At 49.4% G+C, this 24,900-nt stretch overlaps 9 protein-coding genes across 9 annotated transcripts; 6 read left to right on the top strand and 3 right to left on the bottom strand.

Annotated features, from left to right (window-relative positions):
* Positions 1-180: 180 nt before the first annotated feature.
* On the bottom strand, positions 181-2,201 carry EI90DRAFT_3050939 (uncharacterized protein). The gene is made up of 4 exons (XM_039059803.1): positions 2,121-2,201; positions 1,685-2,066; positions 1,195-1,621; positions 181-1,142 (listed from the first exon to the last, which is right to left on the bottom strand). Exons 2-4 carry the CDS (start codon positions 2,032-2,034, stop codon positions 381-383), a joined length of 1,539 nt encoding a protein of 512 aa, XP_038917830.1. The 5' UTR covers positions 2,035-2,066; positions 2,121-2,201; the 3' UTR covers positions 181-380.
* A 384-nt stretch (positions 2,202-2,585) lies between these two features.
* EI90DRAFT_3015136 (uncharacterized protein) lies at positions 2,586-4,548 on the top strand (the record flags this gene model as incomplete). The annotated part of the gene is made up of 5 exons (XM_039056872.1): positions 2,586-2,600; positions 2,667-2,934; positions 3,091-3,435; positions 3,513-3,887; positions 3,992-4,548. The coding sequence occupies 5 exons, from the start codon at positions 2,586-2,588 to the stop codon at positions 4,546-4,548; spliced, it is 1,560 nt and encodes a 519-aa protein (XP_038917829.1).
* A 1,441-nt stretch (positions 4,549-5,989) lies between these two features.
* Positions 5,990-7,463, top strand: EI90DRAFT_3015135 (uncharacterized protein; the record flags this gene model as incomplete). Its single annotated transcript, XM_039056871.1, has 3 exons — positions 5,990-6,076; positions 6,137-6,445; positions 6,498-7,463. The coding sequence occupies 3 exons, from the start codon at positions 5,990-5,992 to the stop codon at positions 7,461-7,463; spliced, it is 1,362 nt and encodes a 453-aa protein (XP_038917828.1).
* Positions 7,464-8,447: 984 nt separating this feature from the next.
* On the top strand, positions 8,448-8,810 carry EI90DRAFT_3015134 (uncharacterized protein; the record flags this gene model as incomplete). Its single annotated transcript, XM_039056870.1, has 1 exon — positions 8,448-8,810. The coding sequence occupies one exon, from the start codon at positions 8,448-8,450 to the stop codon at positions 8,808-8,810; it is 363 nt and encodes a 120-aa protein (XP_038917827.1).
* A 1,633-nt stretch (positions 8,811-10,443) lies between these two features.
* EI90DRAFT_2915698 (uncharacterized protein) lies at positions 10,444-11,567 on the top strand (the record flags this gene model as incomplete). Its single annotated transcript, XM_039054556.1, has 2 exons — positions 10,444-10,677; positions 10,728-11,567. 2 exons carry the CDS (start codon positions 10,444-10,446, stop codon positions 11,565-11,567), a joined length of 1,074 nt encoding a protein of 357 aa, XP_038917826.1.
* Positions 11,568-13,741: 2,174 nt separating this feature from the next.
* On the top strand, positions 13,742-16,321 carry EI90DRAFT_2970440 (laccase 1; the record flags this gene model as incomplete). Its single annotated transcript, XM_039055686.1, has 16 exons — positions 13,742-13,975; positions 14,031-14,072; positions 14,126-14,214; positions 14,267-14,301; positions 14,354-14,377; positions 14,432-14,513; positions 14,570-14,630; positions 14,679-14,855; positions 14,909-14,962; positions 15,020-15,107; positions 15,181-15,290; positions 15,340-15,591; positions 15,646-15,694; positions 15,756-15,819; positions 15,870-15,932; positions 15,986-16,321. The coding sequence occupies 16 exons, from the start codon at positions 13,742-13,744 to the stop codon at positions 16,110-16,112; spliced, it is 1,551 nt and encodes a 516-aa protein (XP_038917825.1). The 3' UTR covers positions 16,113-16,321.
* Positions 16,322-21,373: 5,052 nt separating this feature from the next.
* On the bottom strand, positions 21,374-23,014 carry EI90DRAFT_3121437 (uncharacterized protein; the record flags this gene model as incomplete). Its single annotated transcript, XM_039063396.1, has 2 exons — positions 21,374-21,874; positions 21,926-23,014. The coding sequence occupies 2 exons, from the start codon at positions 23,012-23,014 to the stop codon at positions 21,374-21,376; spliced, it is 1,590 nt and encodes a 529-aa protein (XP_038917824.1).
* A 423-nt stretch (positions 23,015-23,437) lies between these two features.
* Positions 23,438-24,506, top strand: EI90DRAFT_2970435 (reactive mitochondrial oxygen species modulator 1-domain-containing protein; the record flags this gene model as incomplete). The annotated part of the gene is made up of 4 exons (XM_039055685.1): positions 23,438-23,502; positions 23,671-23,742; positions 23,818-23,911; positions 23,969-24,506. 4 exons carry the CDS (start codon positions 23,438-23,440, stop codon positions 24,125-24,127), a joined length of 390 nt encoding a protein of 129 aa, XP_038917823.1. The 3' UTR covers positions 24,128-24,506.
* Positions 24,151-24,825, bottom strand: EI90DRAFT_3050911 (uncharacterized protein). The gene is made up of 5 exons (XM_039059802.1): positions 24,756-24,825; positions 24,672-24,698; positions 24,554-24,616; positions 24,422-24,506; positions 24,151-24,339 (listed from the first exon to the last, which is right to left on the bottom strand). Exons 1-5 carry the CDS (start codon positions 24,792-24,794, stop codon positions 24,287-24,289), a joined length of 267 nt encoding a protein of 88 aa, XP_038917822.1. The 5' UTR covers positions 24,795-24,825; the 3' UTR covers positions 24,151-24,286.
* Between the last annotated feature and the right edge of the window lie 75 nt (positions 24,826-24,900).

Raw genomic sequence — 24,900 nt, 5'->3', positions numbered from 1 at the left:
AATCATGGGGACTGTCCTGCCTAAGGTGGCAGTGGAGAACAGCGGCTGGCAACTGTAACTCTTCGCCCGCTGAAAATCCACCCCTAAATCACAGAAGCTAAAATTCCGATAGGTCGTTTTGGCTCAGCACCTGTAAGTCCAACTTTAAAATTCAAGGTTCCATGAATATCGTGGGAAATAGGTATGCGAATGGCACCGCACTTGTAGTCGTATTATTGATGCAAGAGAATGTACACATGATAATGACAGAGTCACTGAAGGGAAAAGTTACATGAAGGACACGGGTCCTGGTACTGAGAGGGCAACTTCTACATGTCGGCGGGAGCAAGGGGAAATAACAAAGCAAGTAACAAAAACCAAGTGGAACCCAATCAACGGAGTCACGATGAAAGGGCATTATCATTTTTGAATCCCAAGCTAACGGGCTTCGCACTCGAAGCATAAGAATGCCCAGACGGGGACGCTCCAGTTGGGGGGAGCGAGTTTTGAATGGCACGCAATTCTGCGGCCCTGAGGATTCGAAGTTTCTGGGATGGTGGAATAGCCTTTTCCGATTCCTGCTCGAGTCCACCATAAAGAACGCCAACGCGCATCATAGCAAGCAAGTTGTGCGCCGCATTCGAGTGATCGTAAACACCACCATGGAAAGCTGTTGTTGCATCCTTCCCGATGTTCTTCGCTAACAAGTGTCGTCCACCAGGGTGTTCATCCAAGAAAGCGGAAACGTCGTGGATGAATCCACTGACGAGAATCAAAGGACGTTCTCGGCTTTGCTCCTGGAACGCCTCCCAGCTGACGACGGGCATATCTTCTGAATCTGTTGGCCATGTAAGACGATCTTGTTCTGCGTGAAGCTTCTTCAGCTTCATCGTGAGCTGACCCTTCGCTACCTCGTTCTCAGGAAAGACCTTGAGATGCGATGCGAGACCAAGTTTCGCCAGAATTGCAATGAACCACTTGGTAGGATCATACTGATACCATTTGATCGCATTGCGGTAATCCATGGGGAATTCATGATGGAAGTTATGGTAGCCCTCGCCGATCGTGACCAGTGCGGTAAGCATGTGATCACGAGGAGTGTGCTTGTCATCGAAAGGCGTTTCGCCGAGCCAATGAGCAAGAGAATTCACGCAGAACGTCGACTATTGCAGCCGATTAGCAATCACTTTCAAGTCAGGTGTGCAAAACACTCACGTGGTGGACAAAGAGCAAACGGGCAGCCCCCGCATAAAAGAATCCTCCACGGAAATCACCCCAGCACACCCCAGGGATTACGGTAGGGATGATGAATGACACGGTAAGCAGTAACTCGACGTACCAGCGGTGTTGGAAGCGAACAACAGGGTTGTTGGACAAGTCGCTTACATCGGCAACACCGGGTTTCCGACGAGGCTTAAAGACCATCCAACCAATATGGGACCAGAGAAGACCGTGCTGAGCACCATAAGGGTCAAGATCGCTATCTGTATAACGATGATGAGCACGATGTCCGCGGGACCACCATTTAATGGAACCCTGGACAGCACCAGCGCCTGCGAAGGCGAGGAAGTATTCTAGAGGCTTCGAGGCATTATAGGCGCGATGGGCCCAGAGACGGTGATATCCGGCAGTAATGCCCAATCTACAACAAGTCGCCGTCAGCGGCGGCTCCAACAAAAAAAAGAAGTGCGGGATTGTGACTTACCCAGTGACGAAATACCAAAACACAGAGAACACAAAAGTCTGCCATCTGAGCGTGGTAGTAAGCGCACCGTAGAGAGAAAGCAGTGGGGTAATTGTAAGGGCCAGAGTGCTGATCCATTGGATTTCTTTCAAGATATTCTTGAATTGGATTGGGGGAAGCGGCGGAACGGTAGCAATGGTGTGTTGGACGTAGTTGTCGGGAATATGGAGGTCAGCTGGCTCGACGAATCGCTCATCGGCGCGCTTCTCAGGTGGGGGAGATTGGGGAGGGGTAAGGGGGCTGACAATAGGTTCGAATTTGCGGGGAGTTGGGGCTGCCATTGGAATGTCTTTCTCTAGGATCTGAGACATCTAATGAGGGTCTGGAGTCTAAATCGAAGGAACTGTAATCGAAGATGAGAAATTTTGGCGATGCCCAAGATGAAGAAATTGCTCACCAGCCGATGAAGAGAAGGATTTCAGAGACTGAAAAAAATCGTTAAACGTCCACGGCGTACAGGATGCCGAGCGACGTCGATCGGGATTGAGAAAGGGTGAGGTGAGGTAGGTGAATGCAACAGCTTTTCTTCCACCCCAATTTATATATGTATCTTATCCCCAAATAATTTTGGTTCCGCCCCAAGATATCTTTAATTCAGTTAGGCCACAACGACACGTCACGCCGTTTGGGGAATGGAAGAAAATTGCAAGGCCCCGGAACACAGCCAGAATCCAGAAGCAACTGTTTGAAGCGTACCGGATGAGTTGCGCCTGCTCATATCACGCTCTTCGTTGAGAGTGACGTTGTCGAAATCAGTGGGGTTGACACGCCGGTTGCCGAATAAGGGAAGATGGAAACGCAACTCCGAGAGAAAGAGAGACAATTCAATCAACATGACTCCTTCGGAATCTGCCTATCCATCATGGAGGTGATTTTGGTAAGTAATTCACTTCAGCCCGTACACAGCGTTGTTCACGAATAACTCGATTATGTTTTTGCCCAGCAAGGGACTGGGACAAGTTCCGCTCTGCCTCTCATCTCATGTGTGACGCAATACAATGTCCCATGTAACACATGCTGGTCATCATCCCTACCACAAGGCAGGCAAAATAATCGAAGAAACACTGGCGCGTACTTGAGGCGAATTGGAGAGGATAGTGTGGTTGTCATAGATGTCGGGAAGGGCTTTCTTGCGAGCGCTCTTGAGTGGTTTCCAAAATATAAACTTAGGAAGATCGCTGCAGTTGTGCTTACACACGCTCACGCCGACGGTATGGTGGCAGGTTCTTCCCTTCCCAATAGCACTGAAACCGTCCGCACCTTTTTTGTAGCCATCAATGGCTTAGACGATCTCCGAGGCTCGTGAACGAACACCCCGTGTATATGACACTCGACTAATGTCACGTTCGATCTTGTGTCATCTCCAGGTTGGACTCTACGCGGGATTCTACAGGATCACATAGACGTCCACTTATCTAGAGCAACATACGAGGAAGTCAAAAGGGCATTCCCCTACCTCATCGCAAAGGAGTTTGCTACAGGAGGTGGAGACGTAGGTGTTTCTGCTGACTCCAATTCATTCGTTGCGTCCAGCTCACACTGCCCTGTCAACTTTATTCTCCGTTCCTTCTTTCTTATTGGTGGGGCGTCCACCCCGCCGGACCTTAAAAACCCCCAACGAATCTTAAAGGTCCCAGAATTCAAATACCATATTTTCGAAGAGGCTGTGCCTTTCACTATTGATGGCCTGTACTCCTTAGTCCCATTAGCCGGTAAGTGTGCCTTTGTGACACCCGATGGTGTCCCCATCGTCGGGTATAGTAGTCGTTTACCCATTTCTGGCGTGCAGTCCACCACGGTCGATTTTTCAGTACCCCTGCTCCGGCGACGCCTCCAACGCTTACCAATGAATCACCATCGTCTGTTGTGGCTGACAAGGGGGCAGCTGGAGCTCCGCCTATGCAACTCGGTATCCATTTGGCGCCGGAACCGGATTCGTCTCCGTATATTGCATACGGGTTTCTTATCCAGCTTCTTTCATCACCCTTATCTTCCCCACTGAGGGTAGCGTCAACAGCCGGCGGCAGGTCTATACCGGCGGCAGAAACAACAGGAATTGGACCACTAAGCAACGTAATTGAAAACCCTGGGCAGGAGGTGTTGTGCACATCTGCAGCCACTCCCTCCATAGTCTACATCTCAGATGTTTCTTTCATACCGGAAAGTACCTGGAACATACTTGGACGGTATCTTTCTCTGAACACAGGATCTAGACCCCCCTCACTCTTATCAGCCGCGACCCGCGACCCCGCTGAATCCATACCGAAGCCTTCCCTACCCCACGAAACAAACGACTCCATTCCGGCCCTCAACTCGCCCAGCCATCATGTCTCTCCAACTTCCTCTCCACGGATCACATACCGAAATCTAAGGACGCAACATTTCGCCCAAGCGCAACCCTTCTCATCTTAGACTGCCTCCGCACGAGTCCACACTCCTCCCACTTCGGTCTCCTTCAAACGCTCCTTACAGCTCACCGAATTCGTCCACGACGCACGTATCTCGTTGGATTCGGACATGAGCTCACCCATGCAGAGTGGACGCTCATCGGAGAGATTTTACAACGTTTCTCTGCTCCTTCCAAGCCAGTCAACGACAGTAAGGGAGCGATTGTCAAGACGCTCGAAGAGATGAGCTTCGACGAGAGTTGGGAGGCTCCCGGGGGAGGAGTGAGGAAACGGATGATTGAACCGGCTATGAAAGTCTTGGGAAAATACTTAAGACACGTGGAGAGGTATGCAAATGTGGGGGAGGGGTTGTTTGTGAGACCCGCTTACGACGGTATGAGGGTTGTTGTACAGGATAGTGATGTATCTGATGGGTGAGAGGTAATGGAAGGATGGGTTGTCGAGTTAAGGGGGAAATTTCCCACCGGAACCACATGGTGCGTGGAAGGACTTGAATCCTTAGAAGAACACATCTTTGTCTTACTATGCGTGTGAACGGCACTGGACGCTTCGGCAGTATTGTCAGAATCGCCTCACTCACAAGTACGTTTTTGATCTTCCTTCAAGACAACCGCATCTGTGCGCGCTTGTCTTCTGGTGGTGATATGGCATTCCGATGTCCTTTGTGCCGATGGTTGGCTAGTCAACAATATGTTGCCACCATTGAGACAAAGCTAAGGTTTCATTGCTGTTAGTGCTTTGTTCCTTTGTGCCACACGTGCTCAGATTTTTACATGATAAAGCATCATCTGAGTCGCGCCGTTGCGGCATTTTTTAGTCTCCTAAGGAGCTTATATCATCCCTTGTTGCCGGGATTCTTGCGATCCAGGCCGGGCAACTGATCGAACAAAGCCCGGCGCCTTTCAGCCTCGCCGCCTGCTAACTGGTCTTGGATTTTTCGCTCTGCCAGCATAGATTCGGTAGTCCCTTTGGTAGCGTGAATACTGCCGAGAGTCGTGGAAACGGGCTCGGGAAGTATTCACGTCCCAATCATGGGGAGGTTCAAGGCAGAACTTGGCTAAATAGCATACGCTAACAGTCTTTAGCGTGGCAGCCTTTCTTGGTGAGAGACCATATCCATCGTCCGATTTCGCATGATAGTGCGGAAGGGACTGCTTCAGCCCAACCCTGCAGGTGCCATGATTCGTTCATCCGGCATCAATAACGCTATTTCTGGGGAACCGATCGGGTGCTAGGGTGTATGAGACCGACATGGAGAGATCTCTCCGACGTTAGTGAATATCCATACGCGCGGGCGCCAATTACTTCGCAAAGCGAAAAATTAGATGCAGAGAAGAGCTTACAATCGCTGGTATAGGCGGTACTTGGGAGCGTGTTTGCATCCATTCGTGGCTTCAATAGTCTATATGTTTCTGAGCCACTGCGGGAGACCGCAGGTTCCGAAACTCGTTTGGACCAAATCAGCCGGGTTTGTACAGCCGCGCGCGTGAGAGTGTCGCCTAAGAGTACTAGCGCGTGTCTGAGAAGTGATGCGCGAAGTACGAGTGAAGGGATGCATGATGCTGTGATTTGTACGATCTTCCGCGCACCTCACGCATGCACCATACACTCAGCTTCTCGACATTACTTCAACATCGTTGTATCTCTTGCTGGAGTAATGGATGGCGCCGCGACCACCAAATTGAAAAAAAAAAACCTGGCATCATTCCGATGATGTAAACAGATCCAACGATGATCAAGGATTCGGGCACTTAAGTAGGATTTAAGAGCGGGCAGTGTCTAGGTACACTGGAGCTCACCTTTCCCTCCGTCAGTGTACGTCTGGGAGTATACGTTATTTCAACATCTTCCCCTTACCATGAGCACTTCTAAGCACTCCGACAATGACTCACGACAGGGCCCGCCAGACGATGTCATCGAACGCATTGAACGAGGTCAACCGAACGTACGAGTTCCTCACTGGATAATGTTGCTTGTCTATTACTGAATTTGGCGTGCGATTTAGGAAGATATAGAGAACCGGTACACAACTCTTGCGTGGACTGCAACATCAGAGGGGCCAATATACTGGACCCATAAATATGGGTCGGTGTCGCCGATACGTGCGCCTCCTGAGCTCCCCCAAGTGCGACCCACTGAGACGGATCCAAGACGTTTGGAAAGTGGGACCGCGCTGGGGAGCGGTGCGGCTACGAATTCATGTAATCCTTCCAACCCCCCCTCTATCTGGCAGACCGTCGTCGAGCATACTACCCACCACGATAAAGAGTTGGTAAAGGACTGGCAGAAATCCATGGATGTCCTCCTTATCTTCGTAAGGCCGTTTCTCTCTCTTTTGTTGAATGGTTGTCAATGTGGTTTCGTAGGCTGCATTGTTCGCAGGCATCCTCACAGCCTTCTTGATTGAATCTACCAAGCGGTTGGAGGGACATTTTCCGGAAGAAACGGTGGTATTGTTGCGGCAGATTGCGCAAACCCTAAACAATACCTCATCTACTTATGTCCTACCGGAACCGCGGAGATCCACTTCCACTCTGCTTCTTATCAACCGTCTATGGTTCTCTTCTCTTTCCTTGACCATTGGATCCGCAGTCGGTGCTATGGTCGTTAAACAATGGTTATCTGAGTACAAGAAATCCTTGAACGATTTAAAATTCGAGTCCCAGAACCATGCATCACAGGAACGATACCAACAAAGGGCTTGCCTTCGTGAGTTCCGCTACAGTGGACTTACGCAGTGGTATGTGCCAGAGATCATTGGATTCTTGTCCATTGCGCTACACGCTGCTTTACTGCTCTTCTGGGTGGGACTCGTTCATTGTCTGTGGGAACTTGACCTCTATACCTCCATCCTCGTCATTGTCACCTCCGGGATTGCCCTTGTATCCCACATTGGATCCACGATTCTTCCTTCTATAATCCTTGGGTGCCCCTATAAGACGCCCATCTCACATCTTATTTCCAACACAATTCGTGCAATTCGGGTCATATCCAATAAGTGGCCACCCAATCCTCACGATCCAAGGAGGAAAAAGAAGCTAAAGGCTCGGTTCCACGACGCCATTCGTGTTCACCGAATTCTATGGGAAGATGAGAAGGAGAAGGTAGAACGCCACGCATCCGATTTAGCCAAGAAATGCCTTGAACGCCTGAGGGCATCTACGATAAGCGAAGCAACTGCCGCCTGGGTCACGGAAGAACTTCAGAAACTCTCACACACCGCGCCACACCATCCCGTATCTATTCCTCGGCATACCACCTACGATATCGCTTCAGGTGCCCAGCCTGAGTGGAATGCAATAGTAGAGGGAATGGGAGCGCGGACACCTTGATACCCAACGGGGTCCCTTGCTATTAATTTTAGAAGAGTAGCGACCTAAGAATATCGGGGTAACTCCCGTGAACGGTGACCTCCTTGGTTTTCGGATCAACATATCTAGATTCTCTATTGGATGGTATCGCGCAGGATACGATCGACGACGCGAAATGATCACGAACTGCGACCATTTCATATTTAACTCGAAAGACCAAAAGAAATTGCGCCATGTACACTAAGGACGACCTATATGACCTTCGATTGGTGACGCCAACGAAAATGTAGACATTCTGGAATCCAAAATTCAATGACACGTTGTGGGTTTCTCCAGCACCCATTTGCTTGCGGTCTTGGTTGGCTGGCTCTAGTGAGAGGACTCCAGCAGAGAACAGCTCAAGGATTAGCAACATTGACAGGTGTTGTGAATGTGAACGCGGCGTTCCAAATATGGCAACCCGCTTCAGCGGTTCACTCGCAGTCCAGAAGTAATATAGAGGAGAGGAATATAAAGTATATACGACGCTCCAGCGCCCATATTTATACTCTGCAATAATATTCTTCTATGCGCAAGCACTGATGCAGGCGCTTAGTCAGCCGTAAAATAACCGGTTCGGTCGATACATGTGACTCGCATTTCTAACAGAAACCGACGACGTTTCTGTTGGAGTAACAACGACCCGTGACTTACCCCCACCGAGGGTAGCGGCAGGTCTATACCGGCGGCAGAAACAACAGGAACCGGGCCGCTCAGCAACGTAATTGAGAACCCTGTTGTGCACATCTGCAGCTACTCCCTCCAGTGTCTACATCTCAGATGTTTCTTTCATACCGGAAAGTACCTGGAATATACTTGAACAGCATCTTTCTCCTCCGAACGAAGGATCTAGACCTCCCCCACTCTTATCAGCTGTGACCCGCGACCCCGTTGCACCCATACCGAAGCCTTCCCTACCCCACGAAACAAATGACTCCATTCCGACCCTCAACTCGTTCAGCCATCATGTCTCTCCACCTTCCTCTCCTACGGATCGCATACCGAAATCTAAGGACGCAACACTTCGCCCAAGCGCAGCCCTTAGACTGCCTCCGCACGAGTCCACACTCCTCCCACTTCGGCCTCCTTCAAGCACTCCTTACAGCTCACCGACTTCGTCCACCACGCACGTATCTCGTTGGATTCGGACATGAGCTCACCCATGCAGAATGGACGCTCATCGGGGAGACCTTACACCGTTTCTCTGCTCCCGAGCCAGTCGACGACAGTAAGGGAGTGATTGTCAAGACGCTCGAAGAGATGAGCTTCGACGAGAGTTGGGAGGCTTCCGGGGGAGGGGTGAGGAAACGGATGATGAACCGGCCATGAAAGTCTTGGTTAAGAGGTATGCTGATATGGGGAAGGGGTCGTTTGTGAGACCCGCTTACGACGGTATGAGGGTTGTTGTACGGGATAGTGATGTATTTGATGGGTGAGAGGTGATGGAAGGATGGGTACCACATGGTGCGTGGAAGGACTTGAATCCTTAGAAGAACACATCTTTGTCTTACTATGCGTGGGTGCACGGCACTGGACGCTTCGGCAGTATTGCAAGAATCGCCTCACTCACAAGTACGTTTTTGATCTTCAAGACAATCTGCATCTGTGCGCGCTTGTCTTCTGATGGTGATAAAGCATGATGTGAGTCGCGCGTCGTTGCGGCATTTTTTAGTCTTGTATCGCCGGGATTCCTGCGATCCAGGTCGGGCAACTGATCGAACAAAGTCCGGCGCCTTCCAGCTGCCAACTGGTCTTGGATTGACTTTTTCGTTCTGCCAGCATAGATTCGATAGTCCCTTTGGTGAATACTGCCGAGAGTCGTGGAAACGGGTTCGGGAAGTATTCACGTCCGAGGTTCAAGGCAGAACTTGCTAAATAGTATACACCAACAGTCTTTAACGTGCACCTCTCGGGAGCCTTTCTTTGTGAGACCATATCTATCGTCCGATTATGCATGATAGTGCGGAGGGGACTACTTCAGCCCACCCTGCAGGTGCCATGATTCGTTCATCCAATGGGGCCGGCATCAATGACGCTATTTCTGGGGAACTGGTCGGGTGCTAGGGTGTATGGGACCGACACGCAGAGATTTCTCCGACGTTAGTGAATATCCATACGCGCGGGCGCCAATCACTTCGCGAAGCGAAAAATTAGATGCAGAGAAGAGCTTATAATCGCTGGTATAGGCGGTACTTAGGAGCGTGTTTGCATCCATTCGTGGCTTCAATGGTGGTCTATTTCTCGGGAGACGTTTGGACCAAACCAGCCGACAATACATCGCGGGTTTGTACAGCCGTGCGCGCGCGCGACATTGCGCGCGAGAGTGTCGCCTAAGAGTACTAGCGCGTGTACGGCTGAGAAGTGATGCGCGCGAATTACGAGTGAAGGGATGCATGATGCTCTGATTTGTACCATCTTCCGCGCACCTCATGCACCCATGCACTCAACTTCTCAATATTACCTCAACACTGTTGTATCTCCTGCCTGAGTGATGGATGGCGCCGCGACCACCAAATTACAAGAAACCTAGCAGCAACCATGTCATTCCGATGATGTAAATGGATCCAAAGATAATCCGTCAGTGTACGTCTGGGAGCATACGTTATTTCAACGTCTTCCCCTTACCATGAGCACTCCTAAGCACTCCGACAATGACTCACGACACGGCCCGCCAGACGATGTCATCGAACGTGTTGAACAAGGTCAACCGAACGTACGAGTTCCTCACTGGATAATGTTGCTGGTCTATTACTGAATTCGGGGTGCGATTTAGGAAGATATAGAGAACCGGTACACAACTCTTGCGTGGACCGGAGCTGCAACATCAGAGGGGCCAATACACTGGACCCATAAATATGGATCGGTGTCGCCGGTACGCAGCTCATTCCTTGTCGATGCGGTCCCCTTGCATGTGATACTCATTTTCAATTAGGCTCCGCTTCGAGGGAGAGATGGGCACCGCATGCCCATCATCCCTCATACTGGCCTCACAGAATCCACTCCAATACATGCACCTCCTGAGCTCCCCCAGGTGCGACCCACTGAGCCGGAATCAAGACGTTTGGAAAGTGGGACCGCGCTGGGGAGCTCCAACTTCCCCCCTTCTATCTGGCAGGCCGCCGTTCAGCGTGCTACCCCCCACGATAAAGAGTTGGTCAAAGACTGGCAGAAATCCATGGATGTCCTCCTTATCTTCGTAAGGCCGTCTCTCTCTATTGTTGAATTGTTGTCAATGTGGTTGCGTAGACTGCATTGTTCGCAGGCATCCTCACAGCCTTCTTGATTGAATCTACCAATCGATTGGAGGGAAATTATCCAGAAGAAACGGTGGTATTGTTGCGGCAGATTGCGCGAAACCTAAACAATGCCTCATCTACTTATGTCCTACCGGAACCGCGGAGATCCACTTCTACTCTGCTTCTTATCAACCGTCTATGGTTCTCTTCTCTTTCCTTAACCATTGGATCCGCAGCCGGTGCTATGGTCGTTAAACAATGGTTATCTGAGTACAAGAAATCCTTGGGGGATTTAAAATCTGAGTCCCGGAACTATGCATCGCAGGAACAATACAAACGAGTGGCTCGCCTTCGTGAATTCCGCTACAGTGGACTTACGAAGTGGTATGTGCCAGAGATCATTGGATTCTTGCCCATTGCGCTACACGCTGCTTTACTGCTCTTCTGGGTGGGACTCGTTCGTTGTCTGTGGGAACTTGACCTCTATACCTCCATCCTCGTCTCTGTCACCACCGGGATTGCCCTTTTATTCTACATTGGATCCACGATCCTTCCTTCTATATTCCCAGACTGCCCCTATAAGACGCCCATCTCACATCTTATTTCCAACACAAATCGTGCAATTTGTATCATATCCAATCAGTGGCCACCCGATGCTAACGATCCGAGGAGGCAAAAGAAGCTAAAGGCTCGGTTACACGATGTCATTCGTGTTCACGGAGTTCTATGGGAAGATGAGAAGGAGGAGGTAGAACGCTGCGCACCCGATTTAGACAATAAATGCCTTAAACGCCTGAGGGGATCTACAATCAGCGAAGCAACTGCCGCCGGGGTCACGGAAGAGTCTTAGTAACTCTCACACACCACGCCACACCATCTATTCCTCAGCATGCCAACCACAATATCGCTTCAGGTGCCCAGCCCTAGGGAAATGCAGTAGTAGAGGGGGATGGGAGCGTGGACACCTTGAGGGCTGGAAATGATCACGAACCGCGGCGATTTCATATTTAACACGAAAGACCAAAAGAAATTGCGCCATGTACCCTTATTCTGAAGCCAGGATGTCTACTGGCGCAAATTTATCCGATTGACAGCATTACTTCGTACAGGGCCTGTAGTATATGACCTTCGATTGGTGACGCCAACGGAAATGTAGACAGTCTGGAATCCAAAATTCAATGACAGGTTGTGGGCTTCTCCCGCACCCATTGACAGCCTCAATGACAATGACAGGCGTTGTGAACGCGGCGTTCCAAACACGGCAATCCGCTTCAGGGGTTCAAGGCTAGTCCAGAAGCAACCAAAGCACACACGGTGCCCCAGCGCCCATATTTATACTCTGCAACAATATTCTTCTATGCGCAGCACTGATGCAGGCGCTTAGTCAGCCGTAAAATACTGGTTCGGTCGATACATGTGACTCGCATTTCTGGTCATAGAAACTAGTGAAGCAACGGACGACGTCTCGCATCACCACGGGACATTGATATATCTGAGCGATCGTATGTCCCGAAGTTAGGAACCTAGCTCCAAACCCCAGCTGCCAATATATTGGTGATCAGCCGCGACTCGGTATCACCCCAGATGCCCTTGACGACTGGCCACACGGTCATGGGCCGTGGCCCCAAACGTGCATCAAATGTGGCTGGTCCTCTCGCTGGAACGTTCTTGAGCTGGTTTGGTGTTCCGGATATTCTGGATCCTACTTCTGGGAAGAGTCAGTGACCAAGGGGACTGATGTCAGCTTTATTCATCATTCTCTCAGCTCTCACGGCAGAGGATCTCCTGAATCTGCATTAGCACTTTCTTGTCGATGTATGCTCCGCGCAGCGGAGATGGACACTCACTTAAACACTTACCTTGTCACGGAGAATGCGAACCCCACCGGGATGATGCCCATGCCCCAGTGTTTTCTTCCATCAAGAGAACACTGGATTATTTCGCACATATCCTCAATCAGTACTCGCTTTTCGATGAACTTTATACGTGGCAGTTGAATTGACCACATGCTCTCGGAATCCCGTCAGGCGGGTAAATTCCCATGCTAACTGTGTCAGGGGGAGTTCCCCTACAGCTATAATTAATGTCTATGCGACTGGCCCTCCCCTTGGTCAGCCGGCCATTGGACATCGTTTTTGAACTATCCCATGGCTGCGTGACAGGGAAGAAGTTATTTTGCGATTTATCTCACGGCTAACAACTGAATTTGTGTCTCGAGAAGGGAACTGTCAGGCATGGTCCAGTTGCTGGGTGCGCGTCTGTTTTTTTGGGGGTAACTATCTCCTGTGATGTCGAACCATACTAGAAGACTCCGGGGCGTTCCAAAGGTGGTAAAATGGGCACGGGCCCCCTCTTCCCACCGATTCCGACGCCCTGAAGGGCGAACTGAAACAGTTCGTGGTATGCAGGGGCGTGAGCCTGACGACTATCACTAGGACACTGTGTTATATTGTACGCGAGAATGAATCTCACAGATAAATAACTATCGTTCGATTTCTCGGCCGCTGCTTGGCTGCATTCCCCTTCAGATCACATAATTCTGGTTTGTCAAACTGGCCCCTGATTGACCGCATACAACCTTCACTCGATAATGACGTGACCTCATCCGTGAGGTTTGTCTATATGTTAGATATACATACGATCTAAACGGTTAGTACTGTTAGAGGTAACGACAAAGTGGCAACAATCGACATCGACGTCATGGATCATGGTGCGGGACTACTGCCAGTTGCAAGCGCCGAGCGCCGACTGCCGTCAAGACTCGTCCGTTAGGGTCAAACCACTGCTTTGTAATTCATGTTCTTGACCCTTTCATATTTTGGCCGGACCATCCAAGTCCCTTCTGGGGGGTGAAGGTTTTGTTTCCCCGTTATAGCCAGTTCGCGTCCTGAAGCCCACTAGATTGATAATGGGCGTGGTATTTGCGTGGTCATCCGGGCACTTGTTCAGGAGAACCTCGGGACTCTGGCGAGCACTTATTTAAAAGCGGCTGCCTATGATGAGGGTTACGATAGTTGCCCCCAGATGTCTTTTCGTTTCTTACTGGCGCCACTGCTCTTTTTGCTGGCCTCAGCGGCACCAAAAAGCTACACCTTGAACCTCGTAGATGCCAACGTTATACCCGATGGTTTCACCCGGCAGGCTGTCACTGTGGACGGAAGTTTCGCACCATTGCTGACGGCACAGAAGGACGACATCTTCCAGATTACCGTCAACAACCACTTAACTAACTCTACAATGCTCAAGTCTACGTCTATTGTGCGTTCATGAATCCGGCCAAACGTGGAGGTCTGTGCTTACCTTTTCATAAAAGCATTGGCACGGGCTTTTCCAGCATAGGACAGCTGCTATGGATGTATGTGGGTCTAATAACCCCCTTGGAACGAAATCTGACTTGTTGAGAATAAGGGGGTCGCCTTTGTTACCCAATGCCCAATAACTCCAAACACTTCTTTCGTTTACCAATTCGCCACTGCTGGGCAGACTGGCACATATTGGTGAATTTCTAGTTGCATGCTCTCATCATACTAACCGCTGACTGCCGTCCAGGTACCACTCTCATTACTCCCTCCAGTATTGCGACGGTAAGTCGTATCTGGCCGTTGTACTGCTATATTGTTTATAAATGTAAATCAGGATTGCGCGGTCCTATTGTGGTCTGTCAGTTTAGCTCATTTCTAAATTCGGTACATGCGGAAGCTCAATCTTGGTTAGATGATCCGAATGATCCTCAGAACGGTCTGTACGACGTGGATGATGCCAGCACAGTGATCACAATTGCGGACTGGTACCATATGTGAGTCATGTATCAATATGCTAGCCATAGATAGTCTCGAATCTCTGTCCCTTTAGCCCAGCTCAGCTGAATTTCAACCCCAAGACGGGTTTCCCACCAACTCCGTCGTCTCATTTGGTGAGTTATTTTCATGGTTGCGTTCCCGACGCACTTAATTTTGTGTAGATCAATGGAAGGGGGCGTGGTGATTCTACCTCTACCGCGCCGCTTTCCGTGATAACTGTCCAATCAGGGAAAAGATATCGGCTTCGGTTCGTCAGCATGTCCTGCGATCCCAACTATATTGTAACCGTCGAAGGACACAATCTGACGATGATCGAGGCAGATGGAGTTGCCCACCATGTAACGCACCTGTCTTGTTGTTGATGATGGCCGCAGCTTACCCGAAGCCATAGCCTGTGACCATTAACTCGTTCCAAATTTTTGCTGGACAACGATACTCGGCCATCGTAAGGACTTTGCATAATTCCTTTGTGTTAATCAAGAATCGTAATATCTTCTAACAGATTACCGCCGACCAACCTGTGGGTAATTATTGGATCCGCACTCTGCCCTCCAGTGGCCCCACCAGTTTCCTGAATGGAATGAATTCTGGTACGACGGGTTCAATTCACGACGCGAAGCTCAAAGCTAAAAGTGGCGTATTTTTTGTAATTCACTTTGATAGCTATTCTCCGCTACCAGGGCGCGCCAGTCAACGAGCCGTCATCAACGACCCAAAATATCGGAAGCACTCTGAGCGAGTCCGATCTACATCCTCTCGTAAACCCCGGTGCCGTGAGTGGAAAGCCGCTTCCACCCCTATTTCGCTGAGCACTCTCCAAAGCCTGGAGGAAGTGCCTCTCCAGATGTTGCCTTCAATCTGGCCATCGCTTTCCAGAACGCAAGATTCTTCATCAACGGAGCTACTTTCGTTCCGCCTACTGTGCCGGTGTTGCTTCAGATCCTGAGTGGCGCTAGTACAGCATCACAGTTATTGCCATCTGGGTCTGTATTCGTGCTTCCGCCTAATAAGACCATCGAAATTTCGATCCCCGGAGGAACCATCGGCAGTCCACATGCGTTCCACCTCCACGGGGTAAACCATTGTAGTTGATTCTCTGTTTGCCTGCTCACACAAAATAACTACCAGCATAATTTCGATGTAATCCGATCCGCTGGCCAAACTGGGTATAATTATGGTAAGTCTGGCGTGTGGATACGCTCGGTTCTTTGCTAATGCGCATCACACGCCGTCAACAGTTGATCCACCTCGCCGCGACGTGGTCTCCACGGGACCATCCACTAGCGACAATGTTACGATCAGGTACGTCGGGGAATCCCCTTCATATTCCTAGCATGCGCTTAATTCTATAGGTTCCACACCGACAACCCCGGCCCTTGGTTCCTCCATTGCCACGTTGAATGGCATCTCCAAACGTTTGTCCATTCACCACTTATATAAGCAAATAGCTTACTGGACTCGCTTCTAGTGGACTTGCCATTGTCTTTGCGGAGGATCCCACTAGTCAACAGAGCGGCCCAGACTCCGAAATACACAATGCCGCGTGGGATAACCTTTGCAATGCTTGGAACAACCAACCTCCTGGTGACCAGTAGTGGGGCGGACGTCAAACACACTCAGCAGTTACATGGAACAAGAGACGAAGTCTCTGGATCAATTCTTGCCTGGAACTTTTGTACGTCGTAGATCCTGATCCACCGAAAAGGGATCAGCTTGGTGCTCGGTTTTTATTTATTGCCACCCATTCACGTATATATTGTCGAACCAAACCACTGAGTGTAATCTGGAGGATAAGTAATGTAGTAAGACGAACTTGCGTAAATGAACTGCAGCATCATCGAGGATCGAAATTTAGCGGGAGTATTGAAGGCTGACCCATGCCTTATAGTAAGAATCTCGGTCAGGGGCAACACCGGCTTAACAGTTGGGTGATCTGCCCATCGATTAATTTGTTGCGGCCTTGGGTTCCAATGGATGCTGGTAACCTGCCTAAGACCTAAAGCGATACTCAACCCGATATCGTACATAGTCTGGGACTCATCAGTGCGGTTCTGAATGCGGATTTTTTTTAAATTGTTGCTAAGGTCTCATAAAGGGTCCTTGTATCTATGTCCCAATTTGTTAATCAATACAATGAATCACGTGCCGGGAAATCTCGGGTTCTCATCTAGTCATGCCTTAGCAGCGTGATGGCGGGGGTGGCCGAATATATTGTATCTATCCTAAAAAACTTGCCATATGAGTGCACTTATCGAGGGCGCATCATCCCTCAAGCGGAATGAATACGACAACAAGCTCGATCAATTTCGTAGGAGTTTGGCACATTTCGAGACTCGATCCGAAGAATGGATGTGTACAATATTTAAGGAATGGCTGACAATTGCAGCACCCCGACCATGGCAGATTTCACACTCACTCGACCTGTTCAAAGGACAGGAAGTATTTCTAACAGCCAAGACGGGAAGCGGGAAGTCCGTCCTCACCTTAGCGCCGGTGATTGCTCGAAAGATTGCTCAAAAAGATTACATTGCGGTGGTTATCTACCCAACAGAATCACTAATAATTGACCAAGTCAGTACCTGCTTTCAACAATGCTATACACTTACAAACCAAATTGGCATCCAGGAAGCCAAGGCACGTCAGAAAGGCGTCCGGTTTATCGGAGTGAGCGCCAACATCCTTGCCTCCATGGCAGCCAAGGAAGGTCGCGATCTGTGGAAAGAAATTAGTGACGGTATATGGGATGTGATTGGAATGGGCCCGGAGATGCTGCAAAGCCCACCAGTGGCTCGGCTATTCCGGAATGAGAATTTTATGCGGAAGCTTGGGTTCATCTTCATAGATGAAGTCCACCTAGTACTTCAATGGGGATTAACATTCCGGAAAGATTACCTGAAATTATGTGAACTGCGCGCGCGTTTACCAACATGGATCACCTTCCTTGCAATGTCCGCCTCCCTTCATGATGATGCCCGTACCAAAGTCCAGGGAATCCTGGGATTCAAGAAGAATCAGTTCCATGATATCAAACTACCCATTGACCGCCCTGACCTGAAATATTGTCCACGCTTCCTTCTCAATTCCACCGAAGGGACGACATTCCCCGACCTCGCCTGGGTCATTCCCCCAATCATCAATTCATCGCTTGATCTTACCCCGACCCTCTTTGCATGCCGTACTATTAACAAAGTAATGGTGCTTTGTCAGTGGCTTGTGATGGAACTAGCAGAAGGGTTGCCTTGGACGGATGTGATCAAGTGCCGTGGAGTGGCATCAAAGATGGTATCGCCCTTTCACGCGGAAATGGATGACAGCGACCGTCGAGAAGTGCTTGCCGGCCTTTGTGCAGGTTCCATCCGGTACATTGTCGCTACCGTTAGTGCTAATGTCGGAATTGACATGAGTGTTACCAATGTCATCTGTATCGATCTTCCCAACTCGGTCGAAGAGTTGACACAGTGGGCAGGACGAGCAAGTCGGGATGGCAGTGGTGGGATGTTAGTTGTGTACGCAAACGAAGATCTCCAGGTCGTACCTGCTGAGCATCGAGATTTGAAGACATATGTGCCATCGAATGCTAAGGGCCTCACAGCGGCGAAGATCGAGCGTCGTGATAAAGTACAAGCGATGGTACAGCCTGCGCTGGTCGAGTTCTTCAATCCTCACCCCAGTGACTGCCCCCGCATGGTACTATGCCGATACTTTGGTGACGAGTTCAAGGAAGTGGCAAACTGCTGTGAACGGTGTGAACCCGGACCAATGGAATCCCACCTCGCCATGGTAAAAGACTACATGGCCGTTCTTTCTGGGAAAAAGCCGAAAAAGAGCAAGCAGGTTAGCCGCTTGCCTGGGGAGAACTTTCGTAAGCCATCAAAAGACCTTCGCGAGCATGCAATAAATGATCTGCTGAGTTGGAGGCACAGCGTCTGGAGAAAGCGACCATTCAGCTTTGATTCTCCTGATGATATCTCACCTGAAGTTATCGTCGGTGATGGTGATATTCGTGGCCTTGCAGAGCGGCTATACACGATCTCCACGTGCGAGCGTTTAGACTTTGTGGTCAGAACCTGGTTATCAGTCAGGCCTCTGTCGGAAGCCGAGATAGATGGACTGTGGGAGAAAGTTCAAGCACTTAACGCGGAATTGCAAGAGATTATCATTAAACGTGTCAAGGCAACGGAGGCACAGAAAAAGAGGTTGACAAGAAAGAAGGCTACACGCGAGAAGCCCTCAACATCGCATGCAAGTGATGGTGCCGAAGCGATAGATGGTGACGGAGGGGCAGGGCGTGCCACAGGGTCCAAGGAGCCAACAGGGGATAATGGTGAGATGGAAGATGGGGGGAAGTCAAAGCGAAAGAGAGTGCGATCGGCACGTGGCCTGTTAATGGACGAAACCCTGCAATTAGAAAAGCAGGCATAGACAGCTGGGCGCTGATTCATAAATAGAATACTCACCTATCAAGTCATGTACTTGTCCAAGAAGTTGCTCAATGCCCCATTGCGAAGTTTTGCATAACCATGCGAGAGTGCATCAATTGCCAAGTAGGATTGTGATCGGTTTGGATGATAGAGATGATGTCGCTGAACTAAGTACGAGTGACCCAGTAAGTTGATGTCCGCTGTCAATTCGGCATCGGTTCGGTTCGATACGGTTTTGTGAAGACCAAGCCGATCCTTGATCGTGTTTGCAAGTTGACCCAGTGGCACGACATTCAAGGAGACGGCCTCCCGAATGAACCTCGAATCAAACCTTGCCAAGCGTCCATTATGCACCCGCTTGATTGCAAGGTTGTGGTGCTCCTGAAGGAGATCTCTCTCCTTTCGCCCCCCAACTAACCCTGATACATTCAAAATGTACCAGTCAAAGACTGCCTTCTTCGTCGCCGCCGTGAAATTGAACCATAAATCAATCGCTTGATGTAAAAGTTCGTGGCCATAATTGCTCGCCCCAACGCCAAAGAACCACATGCGTAGCCACTGTTGCTTGGTTAGTTGGCACTGTTTAATCCCAAATTCCAACTATTCTCACCTTAATCACTTCAAACGTCCGTCCTACATCTCCTTCCTTCACGCTACTCTTGAGCTCCCAGTAATGAAGCAAATCTCGCCAAAGAAATGCATTGTTGTGCATTAAGATGTCGCCACGAGTGTTGTTTGGCATCTCGAAGGTGAGAGATTCATTATCGAAAGTCAAATCAATATTCATTGATGCTCCGATGCAGTCATTGGCATTACCAGCCTCGTCATCACTTTCGTCCACATCGTCTTCATCGCTTTCACCCTGCTCACAGCTTCGTCGGGCCATATTGGATACAATCGAGGGCTCTTCTGGCATTGGGAAGAGAGAGTCCAGTTGAGGATCGATGAAGCGGGCGAAGTATGACTGGCCATCGCTTACATCGGGTGACAAGGCCATGTAACCGGAACGTGTCGAGCCAAATGCATGGTATGCATCGCAAGCAAGGCGGTAGAGATCGTTGAAACTACATGAATGGAGAAAGTTTCCTTCCTTTGTGTATGCCTCGAGTTCTTCGGTAAGGTGCATCGGCTTCCTGTCCTCCCGGACAGGGCATTTCAAAGATTTCTGGCGAAGTATATGTCTAAGAAAACTTACGAGTGAGCTGTGAAGGAGGAAGTGGGAAGTAAAAAATACCTGATGTAATTTAGCGTCATCGCTGTGAGTACAACTTCAATGAGTCTCTCAGCGGGATAGAAATCCACTTTGTTGGGGTTTAAATTCCGACGAAGTTTATCGGCAGCGAAGCGAAGACCAACGTCGCCCTTTTCGGTCTGCTCTGGCCAGTGAGCTTTAATTATCCCTTTGAGCATTGCGAACTTCATGTGCCAAAGCTCGATAAGCGGTAGGACATAACGGTTTGAAGAGAACCAAGAAGACCCTGAAGCTGTGTGGCGCTTCAGGGTTCGGATGCGTGATATTGTGGCCTGATCACCGGAGAATGGTATGAGTCGTCCTTCGACAGCATGTGGAGGGATCCCAAGTTGGCGTTCGATGATGTCACGGATTGTCTGACGGTTTCCCATAGTAGTTGCCTCATCAAAGCCCGACGTCTCAAGGGGGATAACTTCGGTGATTTGGAGTGGCGTTGGGTGAATCGCAGCAGTTTGCCTGAAATTGTCGAAGTCGTTCTTGTGTCGCTTCAGGCCAGGTATGTGATCGAGTAACAGACGCAATACTGTACTCACACGACCAACTACCAGTTGCATCCGGAGCGTGACAAAAAGTACTGAACCGGCAGCTCATGTTGATGCGTGACACCCAACCGGCGAACTTACCATAAAAGGAATGCAATACTATCGGGTATTGCCATAATAAGTAACTAAATGCAAAAGAATTTGAAAATGTGCTTAGAGCGCCTTTCTGAAAAATTTCCTGCACCCGGATATCACATATGGATGGTTTTGCGCTTGCACAACAAATTTGTTCTTGCACAAATGAACCTATTTCATACAGAAATAATATCCCAAGCCACCAGGTAGTTTTTACCCATAGTAGGCCTATTGGGCCTGGATCCTGGCTGATTAGGCTGCAATGGCACCTTACAAGTTGCATCAACCTGTGCTGAAGATACCCCCCTCAAGCCCACAGAAGTGTGACTTTGGCCGCAGAAAGCGGGCCAGACAGGTGCGCCATTTGGACAAGGAAATGGCCATTTTTTGAATGTATTTACTTCCGAAAAAGGGAAATTTGAATTACAGTTTGCACAGCCACCCTGAAACCAGGTTTACAGCGTGACACAACTAACTCAACCTTTTTCCCAGCGTGACGCGTGACAAAACCTTGATTTGAGCCGGACCTCGAGGCCAGCGTGACGCGTGACAGGTTGTTGGTCATGTTAGTACAGTATGTTGATGACACAGACGTTTTCCAGGTGCTTGCGGTCAACGTCATCCCAAATCCTCGTTAACGTGATGTCATCACGTTTGACGTGCCGCCGGCGTTCCTCATATTCAAAACCATCGAAAGCATCTGCAGCCACGCCAGGCTGCATGATCAAGGTGGCAGCAGTCCCACTTTCCATACATGTTTGTGAAGAGAGGGATGGCCGCCAGTCTTTATGGTACTGATTGATGTTATCATAAACGACATGGAATGAAGCCAGCTTGTTGACCCAGTTAGCCCCTATGTTGCGAATTTTCTCGGATGCAACCGCGCTCATTGAGTATAAGCGCTGAAGAGTTGAGCTATTCGCGACTGCAAGTCCGATGCGGCCAGTGATGGATTGTAATGACTTTGAAGAATTCTCAGAGAACATGAGTAATCCCATGATGCTCTGGAATTTGTTTAACCCTTTATTACGAAAGTACAACAGCACCATCAGCACAACGGTGCATCCCTCACACGATCATCAGTTAATTCGCTAGCAAGTACTGAATCGTTCACTCACTAAATAGGGATCTCGTACGTGATTCAACCCACGTCCCTTCCCAGAGTCCCTTAATTTCGCTTCTTTCAGCTGCTCCGCCCTCTCCCCACCAACTGCAATCCATGTTAACAACATCCAGGTCACAGGTGCGACGCTGAGGGCCATCTTCTGGACTGTGTTAACAGAGAAGTCTAGGACCGTATCCCAGCTAAATCGGCTTGTCGCGGTGTCTCTTGCACGCAAGTAAGGGCTTTTGAGAAGAGCCCTGACTTCTGTCTCCAGCCGGTCAACAACGCGTGCAATAAAGTACTCCTGTAGCTTGCTGTACGTGTTCTTGATGTCTGAATGAGTTCCTGGCTGAGAACTCATCATTGGAATAGCGTATTCTGGCAGTGTGTCATAGGTGGGTTCATACGATTGCTGGGGCCGGGCCCATGGATGACTGTATAATGCATGGACGATGTCAACAGGGTGGTTCTTCACGGTACGTCCCCCTATGAACCACTTGAGCATCTCCTTTGCTGATGTACTTAAGTGCGTGGTATCCCCAAAAAGCGTAATGAGAAACTCGCCGAGTGTGATATCCCGCGATCTCAGTATTGACAGTATCAGTTCTACTGTTGCCAGAGGCTTGGGCCTGGGCTGGCTGCCCAGCAGGTATAATTGCTCGGGGGCAGAGCTATAACATGAAGGGCACCTCGAGGTACTTTGCCATTTATCACACTCCGTCGGTGTCTGGGAAGAACTGGATGCCATCCATTCCGACTCGATGGTATTGAATGCGTTGCAGCTCCTGGCTTGGTCTTCTCTGTTAAGCCGCTTTGATGGTGAGAGTGGTTCTGGTGGGCTTCCAATGAACTCTGCCCGTTGGTTGGCGATAACAGCAGTTCTTCCTGAATTCTCGCAGATTTTTTTCACTGGAGAATCCTGGTCCTCTGCAGCTTTGCGCTTGGGACGGCCCCGTGATGGAATTGAGGTAGCAGGGCTGTAAGTTTCATTGGGGTGAGGTCTAGAAAATATTTTTTGTTGTCTATAGCCTGCAAGATTCCCAGTCTGACCAGGCGTGTAGAATATCGGTAGAGAAGGGATCTTGACTTGGAATGCATCCATTGTGGGATCGAGAAAAGAATTTGCACTTGTTTGTACTGTAAATATAAACAAATATCTTTCATCCCGAAGTTCTCCTTCCATTCACTTAAACTGTATTGCTTAAGTAACCCATGGCAACTGTGAGGACCCTTTCTCGACTGTGACAACCATTCAGTAAAAATCCGCATTCATCAACTGGGGTTTGGTTCCAGCCTCTCTTTATTGTTACGAAGTCAGAGAGGCTGGAGTCCTGCCTATATCGTACAGTAGTTTACATGAACTATCGAGTGGAAGTACCATGATTCTTCCCCGCCGTGTTTCATTGTTCGCGACATACCCCATCCCATGGGAAACGCCCATACGATCGACGTTCCCAGAAGGCTGTGCAGATTCCTGGCCAAGACTTGGATCCGATACAGTTCTCTGGATTCTTGACGTTGTAAGATGCCATTGCCTCCACCGCAGCAACGCGGACCCTACTCGGAGCCAACCATTTGGCAGAAATGTAAGTGAGAAGGGAAGATCGCCTGTGTTTGGAAAATACTGAGGATGTTACGTTGGACTGAGTTTCTAATATATTCTTAATTCTGCAGTGAAGTAAGTCTCGCATATCTGCCGTCGTTCGCCAACTCCTGGTTGCTGAATGCAGCTGGGTTGCCGCGTTTTTGGTCGTTTAGAATGGGGGCTTTGATGGGCTGTGGCGTCGGTCTCACTATTGGTTTCATTTTCGGCTCCTGGAGCATCCTGAGGTTAGTCCTCGCGTTCTCGGATTATGTCATGGTCTGGGGATAATATCCTGATGTTTTGTTCCCGAAATCTTGCAGAGGAGGTGCTGGTCCACGGGGAGCTTTGCCAACTTTGTCACAATATATGCTTAGCAGTGCTGCTACGTTTGGTTTCTTTCTGTCTATCGGTTCGGTATGTTCATTGCATCGAGGGCTCTCGCGGGTCCGTGTTTTAACTTCTACATCACAGGCCATCCGGAATGATGCAGGTCTCATACCACCACACATGGATGCTGTTCATATGAAAATGATGCTCACAACCCCAATCATTGCTTCGCGGGCCGAGGGTGCTCAGCGGATACGGGACCGCTGGGAAAACGAATTCAATGTTCAAAGGCGTCTGCGATAGGCATCGATTTAGCCATGAAAATGCCTTTCTCACTTGCTTATCAACAATATTTTTTACGCTGTTGCGGGTTTCTATCCAGCAACGCCCAAAAAATGGCAGAATGATATTTAAGAGCTGGTGGCTACAGAAAGGTTGGAGGCGAAACTCATTGTAGTAGAATCACTGCACCGGTTGGATAAGTGTGATGCTCTCGCCTTTCAACAATATCCGCCCTGCAGAAGAATTAAGCCATTATTGGTTGCCAGAGCACACATTACTATGAGAAATCGACTGCCTCGAGCCCTGGGAGCTTACCTAGAGGTCGGCGTGGTTTTGGCACTTTCCCGACGAAAACCTCTTCGGCCTCGTCAATAACCAGATTCATGAACTCATCGAATCCCTAAAGAAGGGATCAGCCTTGATACTGATGAATGGGATCTGACTTACGACGATCCGCCCTTCTATCCGCATGTCAGCGTTGTCGTAGAGCCAAACCAATACCTTCGTTTTCTGTTGAAAGCAGTAAGCTCGCTATGGATGGTGCCAGGATACCCTTTAATCGTGCCTGTTGCAAGTTTTTAAAAATGACATTCTACCGTCGAACGTACGTAAGCCACCGATTTTACTGGACCTTCATTCTGCCACTTACGATGGGCTGGACCATCACACGATGTTGGCGGCCGGACATCCTGAATTAGCAAATAGGAAGATAATTGCTTTACGTTGTTGGTCTTCAGCAAGCACTGAATGGCGGCAAGAGCCAGTCACGTTTCTGGAGTCAACCGGTTTGAATC

This window comes from Cantharellus anzutake (genome assembly GCF_015039405.1).
Source record: "Cantharellus anzutake strain C23 chromosome Unknown EI90scaffold_16, whole genome shotgun sequence".
Taxonomy (NCBI): domain Eukaryota; kingdom Fungi; phylum Basidiomycota; class Agaricomycetes; order Cantharellales; family Hydnaceae; genus Cantharellus; species Cantharellus anzutake.
This window is presented reverse-complemented; position numbering and strand designations above follow the sequence as displayed.